The following is a 20,051-nucleotide window of genomic DNA, read 5'->3' as shown; positions in this document are numbered from 1 at the left end:
AAGTTGTGCCTCCTTCTGACATTTTACCTTGTGAAAATATCATGCCTGCAAGTTCAGTTGATACAGCTGGTCCTATTGACCAGCAAGAAAGAATATTGAAAATACGTCATAGAACCAAAGGAGATACATATACTGAGAGAACTATCAACACCACCACACACATACACACAACCAGCATTTGCTGGAAATGAACTATTTGGTGATACCAGCACTTAAAACAGTTTCCCTGTATGTGCAGGTGATGTGATACTCGAGGGTATGGTTTCACTGTACAGCTTGAGCTAAAATGTCAGCCCACCATCACTGCAAGGAGAGGGTACCTTTACCCAGCTGCTGACTCCCACTCGTCCCTGTGTCCCAGGTCTTATGTTGAAAGGTTAAAACAGTTCAGCTCACTGAAGTGGCAAGAGGTCAAGCCAGCATAAAAGTAGTAATTTTTTTGCAGGCATAGTGAGTTCAGGCATTTATTTTTTTTTAACAATTATTCTCATGCTTGTGGTAATAACAGGGAGGGAGTGCATAGCGTATGTGGATGGAGGTGAGACAAGGGAGGAATGTAGTATGGAGAGCAAGACACTTCACCTCTCAGTGAGCTATTAATTTGGCTCCACTTTGTCCTGACACCCTGGATTGACAGTTTGAAAATGCCTGATTTTTTTCAGGGTTTTTTCTGAATTTAACTGAACTGTTTCATCCTAGTGAGTCTGCAGCAAAGTTCTGAATTCCTATCTTCATGTCTGATCCTAATAGATAACTGGGGAGTAGGGGAAAAGAAAGGAAATATGAAGACACAAATTCACAAGAAATGGTGCCCAGTAGTTCTTGTATTATGCAAAACTTCAGCAACAGAAACTTAGATACAGGTTTCTGACTCCCCAGGGGACAGGCACAGCAGGCTTTGAAGCTCTTGGAGCTTGACCTTCCAGACCTGTTAGACTGGCTTGCTTTATTGTAAAGCCAGCTTCGAGCCAGAGTCTGTCCCTTGAGTCCTTCTACTCCCTTCTATAGGACAGCATAGGCCATTTAGTTTATAGCCTAGCTCCACAAAACCCAGTTTTAATTTTTTAATATCCCCAAGAGAACTGTCCTTTAAAGAAGAAATAAAGAAAGAAAGAGAAAGAAAGAGAAAGAAAGAAAGAAAGAAAGAAAGAAAGAGCCCAAGCCAAAATCTAGAGGTAGGAGGAATGGGATTTCCTCTGTGCCTGTCTCCTCCTACCCCAAAAGAAGCAGTTCTGTGGTTTCAAATATTTTTTCTCTTATGCAATGGAAAGAAACATTGAGCTGACTTGTGGAGAGGAAAAATAAAAATATTATGTGGTGGCCATTGAAAAATTATTTTGACAAAAATAAAATACTTCCTTCTCATATTGATACTATTCTTAATAGAAAAATGAGACAAGAAGTTACTTTAAAAAAAAAATGAAACATGCCATTTTAGAAAATATTGAAATCAAATATTTCAGGCTAACAAAAAATAATTTTTTCTCATTCTTCATCTTCATGTACTTATTAAGATAGGGTGAATTTGTTTGCAAATGGCTTACTTTTGGTGAATTCACAGTTTTCATGAGTTATCATATTGTTGGAAGCTTTCCAGTTTTCTGTAAAAGAAAATATGGTGTACTTCAAATGGAAATGCATGTCAGTTTTCCTAAGAAAAATCTAATTAAACTACCTCAATTCAAATAATTTTAAAGACTAAGATTATTTAATTGATTAAACATTATAAAAGAATAATTAGTACAACAGTCCTTATGCTGATGGTGTCTTTTTCCAGCAACCAACCATCTAGATTGTAAACTTCCTAGTGGAGAAGCAGGAATCATTTGGGACAGTATATGTTTTGCTTTCCTCCTGCTGCAAAGAAGAGTCTTCATGAGTTACTACTTCCTGCATGTGGTAGCAGATATAAAAGCTTCTCAGATCCTAGCATCAAGGTAACATGAAGTTTTAAAAAATTAAATGGCACGGCTCAAGTCTCTCATGGCTATGGTACTTATTTGTTTACAATAGGTGGTACCAAAAGAGTCCTTTAACATTGATTTAAACAATCCATGCTAAATTCGTAATTGCAAACCCAACTCTAAAAAAAATACACATGAGAAAACAAAATAATTGAGAATCTGATAGAAATTAAGCCATCTTTCCTACTAAACACCATTTGCTGCTATCATAGCCCTTATTAAAATCTGTGAAAGTTGATGTGTGTTGCAGTATTCTTTCAATATCAATATGTATGAGAGTGAATGCCAGAGTTTCTAAGCCTCGGAAAGAAAACACTCTGCTATCAAAGCCTTTTTGAGACAATGGGCCTTAGAAATCACAACTCCGAAAATGGCACATGAGGAAAAACACAGGAAAGTTATGACATCTGGCTTGGGAAGACACTCGGGAAGTGTCACATCACTGAACATGGACTAGGTGTGGCAAGGAAGTATCACTCCCTTTGGGCCTGTTACTTCTACTTTCCCACAAGTATCCACTCATAGATATCACTAGCACAACCATTCTGTTTCTTAATACAGAGGCAGATCAGGAATGAAATTCTAGTTTTAATTTCAGTAAGATTTCTAAGGAATTACTTTTGTCAATATTGGATTAAATGTATTGTGGCTTTTTTTTTTCCCCCAAAAGCATAGGGACATTAATTTCTGTCTGTGTTTGAAGGAAAAATTTGGCTTGCATGTCCTGAAAGGAAGTATTTTTATCTTCCTGTTCTTCGCCCTCCAGGGATTACTTTTAAAAGAGGACGTGTTTAGCTGCCCATACTGGAAAAAAAATTGCCACTGTAGCAGGGCTACCAAAAGATCTACACCTGCTCTGGGCTGAATTTCACTACTGTCTTTTTGTAGCTTTTTTTTTTTTTTTTCTACGCTGTGTTGACAGTGAAAATAGCACAAAGCAAAATCATGAGTATCAAAGTGCCTCCTAAATTGGAAAGTTTGCATCCAGAAGGAAAGAGCAGGCTCATGTAAATGGCACTGGGCTGGGTTGGAAGAAACATGTTTGGTTCCTACTTCCAGCTTTGTGCCTTTTGGTAAGTTACTGAACCTACCCAGGCTTGAGTTCTCCAGCAGCAGAAGCGGAGACATGCTGGCCTGTGTCAGGAGGTTTGTAAAGATACGTCTATTCATGACCAGGAAATGCCGATATATTACAGGAACGAGGGTAATATAAATATAGTGATGTAATTAATTTTTTTAGTTAGCTGCTTGCGTTGCTAAAAGCCAAGCATTGAATTTACATGGACAATGGAGAAGGTCAGGTTTGCATTCAGACAGCATGGTCTGAACCTTTCTTCTAGCTAAAGTTAATATTTTGAAATACAAATACCTCACATAAATAAGATTAAATTGTGATTCAAACAATAGCGATGAGGATCCAGTGACAGTTTTCAATAGTCCATAAGAATTTAGGAGTGATCAAGTTGTTAAGGAGAACATGTCCTTCTTTGTTGCACTTTACCATACTTTGATACAATAATGATGGCCAGTCTTGATTGTATTCCTTTGAAAAAATATAGCTGTGGTTGTCCTGCATATTACACAGAAGAATGATTAATCTTTCAGAAAACGTGGCTGAAAAATTAATTAGAAGTAGACTTCTGAAACTATAGCTGTTCTTACTGAATTCCTAACAAAAGTAAGACCTTAAATCTATCCTGTGTCTTTGAGAGGGACTTCAAGGCTCTTTGGGAGTCTTCAAGAGCTGATGAATGAATAATGAAGAATGGCCAAGACGTGATCTGGACATCAAAATCAATTAGTTGATTACCTTTCTAATGAAATTGAGTTAGAAGCCATATTCTTTTGGCATACCAGAAACTTGCTCAAGGATTTGTGTCACCAGATTGAAACCATTGTAGGTGCCCCTTTTCAGAGGCTAAAAGTGAAGCTGAAGCTATGCTCGTCAGGGCCCTAGATAAAGCTGGACTTTGCTCGTAACTTCCAGGGGGTTGAGGAAGAGGGGCAAAGTGATTATAACACTTAAATAACTATGAAGACCAAATCCTGGAGGTGTACAAGAAGTCCTAACTTGGCCTTGGTTCTGTGTTCTTGAGGACTGGAAACTGAATTCCTTGAGCAGCTGCTAGAGGAACTTATAAACTGAGTAGGAGGAACAGTGTTTGGCCCCAGATCTTGAAATGACTGACTGTAAACAGAAGAGTATGCTGGAGTAATTGATTATTTCTTTCAGGCCTTGGATTAGTTTTGTTTTACGCAGGTGAGGTTGTGGACAGAGGGAACACAGTTCTCTGTGATTAGCTGCCATAAAGGAAGCTTAGAAACTTCTAATGTTTCCTCTCCTTTTTTCCTTTCTTCTGCCCCCATTTCTGCTGTAGGGGTGCTGAGCTTTTCCAGGCTACAATTGTCAAAGCTGTAAAGGCAAGAATCGAAGAGGAAAAAAAATCAATGGATCAACTGAAAAGACAGTATGTATTTAATGTATTTTATATATATATATACACGCACACATACATATGCATGTATTTCACTGTTGGTATTTATCTAGCACCTTCTTTTATAGAAATGCTGATTAGGCTTGGAATATGATTTCACAATTAGAAAAATTGCTCTCTGGGCATTCAAAGATCTAAGGTGTTCCAATATTATATAGTTTTAGAGTAATATTTTCCAAAAAGACAATGTACTGCAAGTTCTAAACTTTTCTTTAAATATAGAGTTACATTTCTAGGACCAAAGGTTGTGAGGTTGACATAAAGAATCAGAGTGGAATGTACTGACTTATCTGCTTCTCAGTAAGCCTGAAATTGTAATGGAAACAGATGTTTCCTATAAATCAAGAGAGAAGATGTGAAGCCCCTTGCTTATTCTGAAGGCTCTTCTAAATCCTAGAAATCCAATGGTGACAGGTTAAGAACAGCTCTAAACTGTTCCTCACCTGAGTGTCATAGCAACATGACTTCTTTTTTAAGAGATGATCTGTTTCTGTGCCATATTTTTTCTCTGTTAGAGGTCCAGCTCAACTGTAGTTTTGGGTTATCCTATTTTGTGAAATATGCATGCAATGCAGATGAAATATGGGGGGGGGGGGGGAGGGGAATCTGTCTTTTTTCTTCTTTCTTTCCTTCCACTAATTATCCTGCTGTTCTCTCAATTTGTCTCTCCCCATCTCTCAGAGGAGTAGGACAGTCAAATGAAAATCCCCTATGGAACTCATGAAAAGGGTAGGCAGATTACTAATCAGAAGTGCAACATTAACACTGTCTTAGTTGAAGGCGCAAGCCTAGATTATTAGAAAATAGGAGACTGAGACACCAGAACTGGGTTAAAAAAAACCCAGAAATTGGACCAGCTAAGGGCCTAGTTAGGGAAGCTGTGGTTGAGAGCCACCTAAATAGCCTGAAATCACTATGGGCTAAGGAAGCTGAGCGACATCATGGCCCTGCTGCAATGCTGACAATATTCTCATTGACTTTAACATTATTAGAATTTTGTTCTGTGTATCTGTATTCCTGGTAAAATTTGCTGGATGCCTGTTATTTCCATTTCATTTGTGATTCCTCCTCCCAGTGTTTGAGTGCAAAATAGAAATATTTACCTTCACTGAAAATACTTGCACTCAGCTTAATTGGCCTGGAGATCCTTTCTCTTTATACAGCCATTAAGCCACTCCACTTTCTGTTGGGTGCAGCCAGCATGCTGCTTTAATAATTTGCCAAGAGCTTTCGAAGCTCCTACACCACCATGCATGAAAGGCCATAACTGCTTCCTAACCAGATGTCAAAGCCCACTCCTGACAGCTTCTTCCACACCTGCATAACTGAAGAAACATCAGAAGGCTGCAGGGACTGTGTTCCCTACCTCCATGTCTGGGGTCTCCCACCAGAGGATGTATTGGGCTGTTGCTGGCACTGCTCTGCTCTTCAGTCAATCTTATCCCAATTGACAGGATGTGCGTGCCCTGGAAACCATTCTTTTCTGTTAATTCAACAGACTTTAAGATCAAGGAGATGATACTGCTTGCAATAATGCCAAAGCTAATCTATGTTTCTCTAAAAATAGTTTATGTTTGCAGGATGTCTGACTTCAACAGTATACGGTGTTTGTTTGTTTTATTTCATTCAAAAACGTGTATCATTACTTCATACACTTTAGGCTGGTTAGGATGAAGACCACTGTCAGCATGGCCAAAAGTTTTGAACAACCAAGTTGTCCTAACTGACATAGTGGAACTTCAGCAGCAGATGAATGATAGGGAAAGAAATGTAATCATCTACTGAACCATAGCAACTAGCTGAGATGAAAGAATTTTTCCCTCTGTAGTGGGTGGTCCTTCCCTAAAAAATGGATAGACTAATAAAGGTATTTAAGTGCATTTCAATCACTGAAATTAGTGAATCATTTGCTTCTAATCCAATTGTGTAGAAAGAACTTTTTCCTGTTGATTTCAACTTTTTCTTTACTACAGTTTTTCAAACTGTGAAAACATAGAAGCCTTAAAAGACCAGATTGTGCCAACTTTAAAGGATTGAAAGAAGGAGAATTGAAGGCTTGCCTACATCTGGACAAAACTGGCCCCGTTTAAGTCTTCCTTATTTCCAGATATGGAAACATTTATGGGACAAATGAGAGCTTAAGGAGTGAAGATGTAGTACAAATAGTGCAGGAACAGCCACATCCCGATTCAGAGTGGCAAATTTCAGCAAAACTAGGCAGAAGTCCTTTTTTTCTTCTCGAGCTTCATTTGCTCTGTTGTAGCTCCTGACATCAATTCTTTAAATTTTAAATGATAATAAGATAGTTGAAGGAGAGTAGGTAAAACAGTCATGTTATAGCACGCAACCCAGTTCTCACTGACCAGTGAGTGAACATGTAGGCTTGACCCTTCCAGCCAACCCCTTCAGAGCCATTTAACTCCCTATGTTTAAGGGCAAGATTAATAACAATGGATATTTCCTTTAGAAATGTTGGAGTGTGTGTGTATGTGTTTAACACTTGTTTTTCAACATGGGTCAAAAAGGGTGAGGACATGAATCTAATAAGATTGTTCTTTTTGCTAGAATGGATCGCATCAAAGCCAGGCAGCAAAAATACAAAAAGGGTAAAGAGAGGATGCTAAGTATGAGCCAGGAGTCCTCAGAGGGGCCGGAGATTCGGAAGGTTTCTGAAGAAGATGACGAAGGTACCATTAGCTATCGTTGTACCGTAATTGCAGTTGAGCGCTAAGGACATCTTAGATCTAATAGTTGGACAAGTGATAAATTGTCCTTCAAAACTGTCAGAATGTAATAAGGTTGTTAGCCGAGTAACAGCTTGAAGCTTAATTCAGCCAAAAAAATCTGGTATTTTGTACTGCCAAAAGGTATAGAAAAAATGGTTTGCTTTGAGGTTACTTTTGGTTAACTTCAGGCTGTTGGCAAAGAGCTGAATAGCAGCAGAGGTTGGTTTTGGACAAAGTCATTATCGGTAAACCACAGTTACAAATAGGTAGCATTCACATTTTTCCAGCAATGTTTTGTGGATGCTGTGAGGTTTTTTTTCGGTCACCGAAATGTTTGTATACTTTTAAATATTGTTTAAAACATGGGAAGAGATAAAATGACACCTATCTAGTGCCACATTTCTAGCACTGACTTGTGATCAGCACTTAATGGATTTAAAAATTTTGGAGCCTAAAGTGTAAGACGATTTGAGAGGAGGGAAAATAATTTCTTCTTGAATTTACAGTCAGCTGTGAACTGTGTGTTTTAAAACACAAAACTGAACTTTTTAGCTGTTTTAGGGTAGATTGCTGTTTTAACTGCTGCATAAACCAGAGTATTTCTGCTTAGTGGTCATGCTTCTGAAGGATTTTAATATTGAATGTATTCACTAGATCTGACATCTGATGTGCTCATGAAATTTTGGCTCTTTTCAGAGAAATTAAAAATTATTAATCAGTGTAAGAAACGTTTCTCATTTTGTAAAATTAATATTTGGACATATTTTATTTTAGGAGAAGCAGACAAAGAGAAAGCCAAGGGCAAAAAAAAGCTGTGGTGGCGGCCTTGGGTTGATCATGCTTCCAGTAGGTTTTCTCAATCATCTTACAAATATGTGGATTTAACCCTTATATCCTTGACCAGAATGAAGGCATTCCCATGATCTGTTTGTTTTATGCCTGATTTTATGATTGTGACTTGATAGAAGGCTTGTTTTTTTCAACAAATGTTTTCTCCTTCCAAATCTCCAAGGAGTGAGTTTAGCCATATTTTGAACTTCTGTGTGTTGGAAGCATAGCTAGCTCATGATACTTTGGGCATTCTTAGAAAAATTTCAAATCAGATAAATATGTGCCAAAAAGAATCTATTTTGGCCTCAAAAGTCTCAACTCGCCCCTACTGCAAAACACAATATATCTAAAAAAGTGAAGGTGAAGGTTTGCCAATGTATTCTAAGATTAGTCATAATTTCTTTTTCATATACACACATCATACATCTTTTTTTATGGTTCATCAGTCATTCTGCTGTCAGCTGTAGAAATCTGAGTACCACAGTAAGGCAGCAAGACTATTCCCAGGACTAGGCTCTGTACAGCTCAGCTGAATATCTCTGATCACACTTTAGTGTATAGTATTGATGCCATTTGTTTTGTTGTTTCCATTTTTTTGTGTTTATCTGAGAGCAAAAATGTGTTCAGCCCTGTGCGCAAGAAATTATTAGCCTGGATCACTCATATAATTGTTGCATTATGGTATTTTAATTTGTTTGTAGCCTAGTCCAGGCATATGATAGAGTTATTCCCTATGTTATGGATTGGATAAAAAGAGAAAACCAAGTAGACTGCAATCTCATATCAGATGTCTTTCTATTGGATCTTTGTTGAAGGAAATCAGACATGAGCTATTTATTAATCTCTGAAGATTTAAAAAGTATTTAAGTGTATAGCACTGATCAGAGTTATATATGAATGTCTATATTGTGCCTTGTCATTTTGGAGTAACTCTCTTAAACTAGTAATACTTTTACACATTTACATACTGCTTCATTTACCTGTATTTATAACTGCAGCATATATATTTGCCAACAGCGTTTAACAGAACGCCATATTCTTATTTCTATCAAGTCACAAGTAAACTGTGCCTCTATTTTTATTTTTCTAAAGGGCACACTGCCACTTTAGAGAGACCTGTCCCTTTTCAAAAGTCTTATGAAAATAAATTTATTGCCCTGTAGTGTCATGAAGGACAACAATGACAAAACAGATCAAAACTATAATTTACGAGTTTTTACTGTAGAATTTCAAGCTACAGTGATTTCGAAGGAATGGGATATGGTCTCTTGTTTATTCACCACTGGTTTTGTAATAAGAAGAAATGCTCAAAGAGAGACATTGACTTTGGCTTTTACTTATTTCACCCTCATTATTTAATGTTCTTAGGTGGCAACTTGTGTTTTGGTATTTAAAGTGAGCATTCTTGAAATTATTTACTGCAATAATGCAAAACCTTGTGGGAAGCATCACAGACCCTGAACTTGCAAACAGTGGTTGCCTGCCACGTGGCTTGTGTCCACACTCACTGGAACATGGCACTCACTGACAGTAGGTGTTCACAGGCACACGAACTGGAAATAGTCTGATATCCCCCATTTATCCTTTTTGAAACACTGTGCTGTAACTGCAGCATTCTGCTGCACATGACTGTTCTTCTCAGAAAATAGATTTGTGGCTGTGGCTGTATATATGTATATATTGAAGTCGCTCAAGCTTGAAGTTTTATGCCAATACTGATGTTTAATTTAGATTTTTATTGTTATTTTTATACCACTTGTTATGATTTTCTTATTCAAAAAGATACCTCATTTTGTACAGCATAGTAATTAAAACACAGTCATGAATTTGGGTCTGAGTAGAACAGATAGGAAACACCAGCGAGGGTTTCCTCATTGGTGCTCGTTCACACTCTCCCTTGCAGGGAGGAATGGTTCTTCCTGTGCTTGTGGATTACTTATGGAGCTCCACAAAGATCAGCAGGAGTTAGGGCTTTGAGGTCCTCCGCTTCTTCTGGGGCACAGAGTTGTGTCTGATGTAGTGCAAAAGATGGCGCTTGCAGCTGTCCTGGGGAGCTCCTTCCATGTGGGCACAAGCAGATGATGAGATGCTGTCTTCTCCTGCATGGCTCCCCTTCTGCCTCCTCCATCCCATCCCACAACGAAAGCTTGCAAGTCCCTTTTCTCAGTAGGAGTAAGTCATGTTTTGCAGTAGGAGAGAGGTCCCCCAAGTCCAGTCTGGCCATGAATTACCTAGTAAAATTTGATCTCTTTAGTAATCCCTGTAGGTGACTAATACTCTTACTCCTTTTTGATGTGTGCAAGAATGCATTATTGCTATTCAATCGTACCTCCCTCTTTAGTTGTAAAAAAGACGTAACTGTTACATTATAGTGACCCTCAGATACACGTTAACCTAAAACCTTGGAGGGAGATCATTGTAGATTTTTTTCTGCCAGCTCAGGAATTCCAAGTCTGACCGGGTGCTACTCTGAGCCTTTAAGGAACTGCACTGCAGTAGAGGTTTCTCCTAGATGTCAAACCTTATCCTGCTGATCTTCTGTGTGGATGATTTCTGTTGCTGACTACAAAATACTTTTTTATGAAAGAGAACTGTAAACTACGGGCTCTTAAAATGCATTCATCTCTTTAACGCATTTTAAATGGCCATTCTTAGAAGGCTCTCTACCAAATAATTAATTTGTTTGATCCAAGAAATTTCCAAACTTTCTTTTCACCTCATTCAGCAATTAGAACTGCTGAGGTGGACTGTCTGTCCCTCTGCAGGGCTTTCATTGATGTTAAAAGTCATAACTAGGCACATGAGGCACAAAATTTCCTCTGTGGGAAAGTTTTAGATGCTGAAGTTATGATCCAATAAAATTCTGGCAAATTTTAGTGTGCTTACCTTGAGGTTTCTATGGTAGTTATGTGTGGTCATCTGTGCACAGAGGATATGTGTAGAATTCAAGGTATGATTGAATTAAAGCAATTGTTACTTTTCCAGAAACCTATAATGAGGGTTAAATATAATTTTCATTATAAATATGTATTGCTCTATATATCCAGATTGTGTGACATTTCATCTAAGTAACTGTTCCTTTAAATATTTCAGCTTAAATGTGGAAATTATTTACCAGTTTTCACTGCTGACTGTAATGCTGTGATTTTGATTTTTCTCTTGCTCATTACCTTATTTTTATTTCTTTTGTTTCCCTTGTTCGTTCATGTAGGCCTGTTACCATCTGAGAAATAAAACATTGCTTCTGTTCAAGGATATAAGGCATAGCTTATTTACTGTGCATCTTTACTGTATCAAGGTTTCAGAATCTTTCTGAATCCATGGGCAAAAAATTGAAACTCACTTGCAATCACATTAATAGAATCCAAGTGATTTGTTTTAAACAAACCAAGGTTTTCCATTATCTCATCAAAGCTTAAATGTTTGAAGAAAGCATTAACTAATGCCATCTCATTCCATAGTTTAAAGGATGCCTCAGCATTTAAAAGAGAAGTTCTGTATTTTTTGTCCAGTGGTATTGTTCACGTAAATTCTTTTACTTACCTGCTGGGCTTCTTTTACTCCCTCAAATAACCATCAGTTCCCAATTAATTTAGACTTAACTGCTTTTTTTTTCTAAAAAATGTAACCTAGTAACTTGATACACTTCAAGCTTTTTCTTTACATTTTCTTCTCATGATGATGTTTTCCTTATTTCTTGTGTAGTTCTCATTCATGCCCAAAGTATTGCAGACAAGCATCAAATAAATTGCCTGAGACCATTTAATCTGTTGCTTCTTCTCTGTGTTCACCTCTTCTGATTATGAATTTTTAAATGACTGGCTGGCTGTTCATAGGTCTTGGGCCAGTTAAGAATAGAACTTTTCAGAAAAATAAGAAAGTATTTTGTTTCACTTAGTGGTCAGAAGTGGAAATTATTATTTGTTTGAGACGGATAGTGAAGAGGAAGAGGAAGAGGAGAAAAAAGAAGAGGAAGAGCCTAGAAAAAAATCTGCATTTCAGGTACTTTATGGTAATTTGTTTTCTAGTTGGCATTTGGAAAAAAGGTTGGATTCCCATAACACAGGCACATGTACAGCCAGTACATCTAAAGTAGACCTGAAAAGTATTGCAAATGAATTTTTTTGCCAATTTAAAATGCAAGTTTGCCTGTTTTAAGTATTGCCAAATTCCTACAGAAACTATTGTGAAATCATATCTTCATTCAGTTATTCCTGAGGAAAACAAAATTACAAAACCAAAGGTTAAGAATCTGAGCTTTATTTTTTCTGCATTACAGTAAAGACAAGTGAGGAAGCTGACTTGCCTCTGGCACTGCTGTGCAATGCTTCAGTGGTTTTCTGGTTTTGAGTAGGTATTATAATTCCATGAAGAAATGATCCCCAAAATAAGTGGCTTTTCATGGAAAGGAACACATACTTTAACCAAAAAAAAAATTTTTATTATTGATCCTAGTTGACCAGAGAAATATATCCTTGCGTTAAAAGAGCTTAACATTTAAAATTACAGAAGGAGACCACATCACTTTCTCTCGTTTCTTTTTCGGGATAATGTTAATCTGTTTGCATTTTAAGTGATAGATTGTGTTGAATTAAGAGTATATTGTAATGTTAAAAAGATAGCTGAAGTTTCCTAACTGGGTTCCTACATATAGACTGATTGATCTTAGACAGTACCAAATATTGGATCCACTGACTTAAATGAAGAACTTTGGTGGAGAAGTTAACAAAATACTCATGCATATTGGATTGCTTTAATCTTCATAAGATTAAATTTTTACTCGTTGAAGAATTTTCAGGAATACCACAGAACTTTTTTAGGTTTGTAACTTTTAAAGCTTAAGCAAATGGTTAGTTTTTTGCAGATGAGTATTCCCATGCAGGGGCAAGCTCACGTCACCGCAAAAATGGTACGTTACTGAACACCCAGCCCAAGCAAGTGCAAGAAACTGCCTCCATGATCTTCTATTCCTTATGCCTATAGCTTTCAAACAAAGCTTCCCAGATGACATTACTGAATTACAAGATGAAATATTTTATTTAGTTCATTGATACAATGTGCCTTTAGTTATGCTTACATTGCATTACCAACTGATTACATTTGTTAAACTGCTGCATGGTAATGGCATGGAAAGATTTTTTTCCTGACCTTAAAGACAAAAGAAATCTGGATGAAAAACAGTGTGATAAGTTTTATTTTCTACTATTTACACAGTTTTTTTGTATATTTTGCATTTAACTCACCTTGGACCATAAAAATGGCACATGAATTTCTAGGTCATTTTTCTTTCTGGTTTTCATGCAGGTATAGAGGAAAATTTGCATTCTGGTTTCTGCTAATTTTTTAAAAAATTGGTGACAGTATTTTGTTCAGATGTTCTGGTGCCAAGCACTGAGATTTTAAAGAGTTCTAAACTTAAGGTCAGAAGCTATTAAGAGTCTTCATTTACTCTAGGTTTTGGGTTTTTTGTTTGTTTGGTCTTATTTTTTAAAGCTCAGTTCTGAAACTATTAATCTGAGGATGGGCGATCTGGTCTTTATTTCAAACTTCTGCTCAGACGTTCTGTAAAGGTGGCCATTTCTGCAGTATGTGCAACATGAAGATGTTGGATGGCTCTATGTAGGAGGGAAGTTGTATAGAACAGAAAATTGATTTTGTTTATGAAAATTTTGGTCATAATTTGGTCATCATACCTTATTCACTGTCCATCACCATGCACATGGTCTTAATAAAAGTACCAGCAAAGTGAACTTGTTTGTTGTAGAGCCTACTAAAGAATTCTTTTTAATTGTTGACTTTTTTTTTAGTGTAAATTGTGTGCAATGGTCACTTCAAGGGTTACCTTGGAGATTTTATTTATTAGAGAATGCAGGCAGTTAAGAATCATCTCATTGAAATTTTATTGTGAACATCACAAATGATCTTTTTCATATTGGAGTCTATGAATGTAAATTTGTCCTTAATAATCTAGGTACAGTCCTTCAGTAGATACTTTTTATTAATATTTTCTTGTTTTCTACTAATTGCTCTTGCTTTGTCCTTCTTTATAGAGAGCTATTGGGAAATTTGCTTCAGCCATTTTAGCCTTGCCAAAGTCTGTCATTAAGCTACCAAAAACTATTCTTCAGTATTTAATCAAAGCAGCAAAGGTACTTGACTTTTTGCGAGTGCTCAGTATGTGACCCATCCCATAGTTCCTGATGTAATGACCTCTGTCCTCGTCTGCATTTTTCCTCTTATATGAATGATCAAAAAATGACAGCCAAATCTTCATTCTTATTAAATTCAATAAATTTCATACCTTTGGAGTGGTCAAGCCACAAGAAAAGTGGTCTATCTTTTTTTAAGTGTAACCCTGGAGAGAAAATGCAGACCCAAATTCTCATTTTCTTCTGATCCTGCTGTACAAGATGGTCGCATCAAGTTGCATGTATCTTGTGGACACCGTGGTAATTCATCTCAGAAAGCTGGTAAAAGGTTTGTAAAACACACATTCTGGTCCAAACTCCCTTTGAGCTCTCTACTTTTCTGGTCTTCATCACCATAAAAAAGATTTGTGCATCTTCTTTCTTATACTTCTTGAATACATTTAGCATTTCCTGCCTTTGAGAGCTGTGTATCATTTTACACTCCATATATGTAACATGATATTTTTAAGGCATGAGAGTTACAGAGTGTAGCAGCTCCAAAACCTAAAAGATAATTGCGTTTAAAGTTTGTCCAGCAGTAAAAATCTAAAGTAATACTATATGTATGCACCCATTCAGCTCTTAAAGTATCTACTGCTTAGCATAAGTAGCTACATTAGATTTATTAATCAAATGCCCTTTCTTCTTTCTATTCTACCCTCTTCCAAGTCTGCCTTTTACCTCTAATAAAGTATTCACGCTATGACTGTGGCTAGCATACAGTTTCTCAGCTAAATGTTCAATAGCAGACGTTGAGAGTTTTTGACTTTCAGTAAGTAATACGGTATTAGTTCACTTAAGTATCACCATTCCCCCAGATCACCTTCATTAAAAAACACCTAATACAAAGGAAAGAGAAACCAGTGCCTCTGATCCCACACATTTTTGCATGTGGTGCTTGTTTTGAACAAGTCAGACATACAAAAATAAATGTACAGACCTTGAGAGATTTGGAAGGGGACGTTCTTATCAACTGAATCAAAATAATTTCCTCTCCATTGTTGTATACATTCACAAAACAGAGCAAAGTATTTTTCCCTTTTAAATTCATTTAAAGTCAGTGTGACAGTTTTAAAAAATGCCTTTTAATATTCCAGAGCAATTTGTGTGTGCAAATTTTAAAATATATAAATAAACTCAATAGAAGTTTTACCAATCTGTCCTATGAGGGGCATTTCCAGCTTCACTGAGATCCACGTGTGTTGTTGCCATTGTCTGCATGTTTGTCTTGTGAATTAATAGAGATGTTTTGTTACTGTGCTTTATTTTCAACCTTACGTGTGCTTCCCTGCCCTGTCTCTTTTAGCAGCCTGTGTTGCTTAGAAATATGTGACAATGCAGTGTCAACTGAAGATTAGCATTTTTCAATGAAAACCATAAAAGGAACAAAAGAACATCTTTCATCCTAAAGAGCTGTGGAGAAGATGCAGTTACTTTAGTTTCTGTTATTCACATTTTGTGTTGTATAGGGAAAAAAGATATGTGTTAGTGCTTTTGTAACCTTCCTTCACAGCTTAAGCAGAACTATTCAAAAAGTTACTTTTGGGTAACTTTTATTACTTCTTTTTTTCCACTGCTATAGCTATTATAAATACTTTGGGCCAATTCCGTGCTTCATGTAGTCATACAGGTCAACAGACTGTTGATCTGAGTGCTGTGAGCAGGATTTGGCCCCATAAAATCCCCTTGATATACAGGTAAGTATTACTGTCTTCACTTTACAACTGGGAAAACAGTAGCAGAACAATTCATAAGTGACTTACCTGAAGCAACAAAGGGAGCCATTGTTAAAATCAGGATAAAATCTGAGGAATTTCTGACTGCCAGGTTTGGGACTGTGCATAGATAGCAAATCTGTAATGTGCCACTGGGATCTGCAGAGGGGAAAAAAATACCTAAAATATGGAAAATATACAAGCATAAATACCTGTACTGAGATATCACTACATCTTTTGATGCTTTAATTAGCTGATTGCAGCACTTTCTCTTAAAGTTTCCATTACTGATAAAGTAGAAATGCAGAATTAAGTAGAGAGATTCAGGTGAAGTAGTCCGTATGCACAACAGGGTATTAATTCCAAAAGTTCAGAGCATGAATTTTTGTGGGTTCTAATGAAACTTGGTTCACCCACAAGTGTTTTCACATTTGGTTTTATGCTCGCAAAAAATAGCACATGAAAACTCAGCAGATCTGCAGGGGAGGTGTTTGATTTGGGATTCAAAATATTTCCTTACCCCTGCAGATCTGTATGTGTTTACTCAAACTATGTAGTCCTGCTTGTGGCTTATTCTATGCCTTACTCTCAAAACATGAAGGACCTTGAAATAAATGAATTTGTTCCTTCCAGTTTGTTTACCAGGCCTGGATTACTGACCCTAAAACAGCACTACGACAGAGGCGCAAAGAGAAGAAAAGTTTTGGGAAAGAGGAGAAGCGAAGACGAAAAGGATCTTGGGATGGTAGGTAGACTTCTGTATTTTAATAAGATGTAGTGTTAACTAGACTGCCTGTTGTTCCTGGTAGTGAAAGGCAGCTGAGTTTTAGAGAGCAAGTGCTCTCGGTTCTGGCTAGGAGCTGGAAAACTGAGTTTGCCTTTGGCTGGCTGTCTCTCCCTGCCCCAGCCCATGACAAGGCCGGCCATAGCTATGTCCTTTAGGTCTACACAATGCATGCTGGGGGAAATAAAGGAGAAGCGGAGGTATATGTGTTTTCCGTGGAGTTGCAAGACACACACCCAGAACTTTTGCCAAATAGAAGGACTCAACACATTGCAGAAAACGTCAGCTATGTGAAAACATTTGTGGAAGCAGAGTACTTGCAACAGAAAGCCATAACCCTGCAAAGGCGAAACTTTGTAAAGCCAATAACCTGGTAGTTAACAGCATTTCTGCAGAATATGGGTGTGTAAATGCCAGGTGTTTAGCCAGAATCAGGCGGAGCAAGGACATTACACTTTCACTCCCCCACCTCATAAAAAGCTTTATCTTACTCTCCAGGTTTTTTCTAGGGTTGCTCTAAGTCTCTCATTTTGATGGTAAATTCATGTGCATTCCCAGGGAAAGTTTTGGCTGTGACAGACTTACATTTTGTGTTGAAGAAGTATTTCATGAGGAACTTCCTGAAGAGCTGTAGTTCAAGTGGGGCTGTAAGAAAAATTCAATTAAATAGCCAGAAAATTATTTCTTTTTGCCACATTTCCTATATTGTTCCCTAAAGAAGCCTGCACTGATACATGGGGAAGAATATCAAGAAGTTTTTGTTACTTTCCATGCTGTACTCACTGAGGAACCCGAATATCCATGAACCCCTAAATTCACAGTGAATTCAGCAGGTAGCAAAAGGAAAACATACAAATGTTAACAGGGTTTTACTGGCACTGTAAAACCATTCATGCCTCTGAAAAAAAAATGAGTGCATAAGTGGTTCATATCTGTTCATCTTCTGCTCCTTTTTTAAACAAGAAAAGAAAATAGAAATTCAAAAATATAAATTTTCTGGTTGGTTTAGATGGGGAGGGGTGCCCATTCAGCCTCAATCAGCTGGACTTTTCCTCCGTTTGGCATCTTCACCTGTCAAAAAGAGGGAGCTTTGTAATTTGACTGCTGCCACTGAAGGGGTAGCTGCAGTTATTGGATATTAGATGGAAGGAGAGTCATTTGTCTGCCCTTCAGTTCTGCCTGCGACTCTACATCACTCTTCTGCTATAGGCCTAAATAAAAGCATGTGGTAGTTTCAGACCAACTCTGCTGCTTCATTTCAACCCGAAGGTCCCACTCAATTCATTCAGGTTTGCTGGGTTAGAGGAGAAGATCAGAGCACTGATCCGGTTGCCCTTGGCAGAAGCTGAAGAAATGAGATCAAGTGGAAGGTGAGGCTGCCGAGGGTGGAAGCGATGTGACTGAGAAGTTGCCTGGGTTTACACCAACAGATGATCTTGCTCAGCAACCTACCTAGTAAGAAAATGCCACTGCAAATTACAAGAGAGGGGTCGTCATAACACCTCGGCAGACCAGGTTGTCCCCTCACTTGAGTCCTTTAGAAGTGGAGATGAGCTTTCTGTTATAGTGGTAGGTGAGGGACTGGTCACTACTGCCTAGTAACTGTAGCATTTTCTAGCTTGAAAGGCATTTACACCTGCACTTCTGTAGATGTAACACTCAGTGTTTCACTTGTTGTTCTCAATAGGTGGTACTGATGCGGACTGTGAAGACAGTGAAGAGGAACCTGTCAAGAAGAAATCTGACGGACCAGGTATGAAGGCACTGCTCTTAAAATGCAGTTCTGACCAGCGGCAGAAGCAGCATATCACAGAGACAGTGTTGCAGTGATCCCAGGCTTGCATAAAAGCCACAAAATCCACTCTAACCTGTGCAGTGAGAACTTCCTAACTACTTTCAGGTTTTCAGTTGCCAGACTTACAAGTCCTGAGTCTAGGAACTTCGACTCCTGGAATATTAGCTACTGCACTCATTCTTTATACACTGTAGTAAATACATCTGCAGGCTCAGACTTGATCGCTTGCTATATATTTTACTTATGGAACAACTTACAGCTTACCTTCCAGTCCTGATTGCATACAGCCCCATGTTATAATCTCCATTGATTTTCAATGTCTGAAATGGTATTATTAGCAAACAGACCTTGTGTTTTTTCAGTGTGTTTTAGCAAGGTTAATATAATGCTTTTGTCCAGTAGTCACCCATTCAACAAGGTGCGATAATCCCCTCTAAAAAAATAGGGATTTTCCCGATCTCACCCATTCTCCTTCATAATCAGACTTAAGGATGCTCTGCACAAGAGAAGAAATGCCAGCCATTTGCAAGATCTTGGCCATATCGAAAGCTTTCCTCCAAAGAAGCGTAGCAGATCAAAAAGCTAAGCTTGACTCTTTGTTTCTAATTGGAATAAAAGAAGAAAACAGACTCTTCTCTTAGTGAGTCTTCAAGGTGGCTTACCATGAGTGAGACTTTTGTCTTCAAACGCTATTTTTTTGCTCTTTTTAAAATTGGTTCCTACAGTTCCGGTTAGAATTGTATCCCTGAGTGAGCCACAGGGCAGAAGGTATTACAGGGATGTGGGAGATGTCATTTCTTTCTCATGAGAGCAGTGGTCTCAAATAAATAAGTTGCATTGCTGTTGAGGTTTTCTGGTGGGGTTTGGGAGGCTTTTTTATTTGTAACTTACAGTGATGCAGTTACCTGTGTTAAAACACTGAGGTCAATCACTCAATGCATCACTCAAACCCATCTCTAGAGAAGTACTGTCGGTGCTACACAGGAGTTAGGGAAAGAGAAGGAGGTTTATAATTCATTTATATTGGAAGTAGTAAATTTAAGGTACTTTATATTTTTGTTGAAATACTTCAACCATTCCTAGGTAAAATTTGTTAAGCAGATGGTTGGAAAAATTAGACGGTAATTGTTAATCAAGCATTAATATCATTATTAACCTTAGATCAAATCCTGTCTCACACTCTCAGGCAGAGAAGCTTTCTCTGCATTTGACCCTTTCAGTTAGAATAACAGTTTCTGCAGAAAATAAATATTTGTTTCCCTTTTTGAAGATGTTTAGATGCAATCGATCCCCAAAAGATTATTTTTTTAAAAGTTTTGGAGAACAGCAAACCTGCCAGAACAGCTACAGCATCATTAAAAATGTATACTGAATCACCTCCATCCCAGAGAGAAAAATGACCTTTTAGATTAGACTGGAAGTGCTTGGCAAAGCACTGTGGTGAGACTATGGCATGCCAGTGGTGGTCAATAATAAAGATAATTTTAACCTGAAAGCTGCAATTCTCCTGAAGTCAGTAGCAGAAATTATATATTAGAGAGGAAGAGTGTGGG

The 20,051-nt window shown here is 37.6% G+C and overlaps 1 protein-coding gene across 1 annotated transcript in view; it reads left to right on the top strand.

Moving 5' to 3' along the window:
- Nucleotides 1–20,051, top strand: part of PIEZO2 (piezo type mechanosensitive ion channel component 2) — a 325,545-nt gene that overhangs the window by 268,049 nt on the left and 37,445 nt on the right. The window contains exons 30-37 of the mRNA XM_074146852.1: nt 1,778–1,937; nt 4,343–4,432; nt 7,025–7,146; nt 7,960–8,031; nt 11,915–12,018; nt 14,067–14,165; nt 16,553–16,664; nt 18,391–18,456. Of these exons, the coding sequence (XP_074002953.1) occupies nt 1,778–1,937; nt 4,343–4,432; nt 7,025–7,146; nt 7,960–8,031; nt 11,915–12,018; nt 14,067–14,165; nt 16,553–16,664; nt 18,391–18,456 (825 nt within the window). The remainder of the gene's footprint in view (nt 1–1,777; nt 1,938–4,342; nt 4,433–7,024; nt 7,147–7,959; nt 8,032–11,914; nt 12,019–14,066; nt 14,166–16,552; nt 16,665–18,390; nt 18,457–20,051) is intronic.

This window comes from Numenius arquata, chromosome 4, assembly GCF_964106895.1.
Source record: "Numenius arquata chromosome 4, bNumArq3.hap1.1, whole genome shotgun sequence".
Lineage (NCBI taxonomy): Eukaryota > Metazoa > Chordata > Aves > Charadriiformes > Scolopacidae > Numenius > Numenius arquata.
The sequence above is the reverse complement of the archived record's forward strand: the minus strand, read 5'-3'. Positions and strand labels throughout refer to the sequence as shown.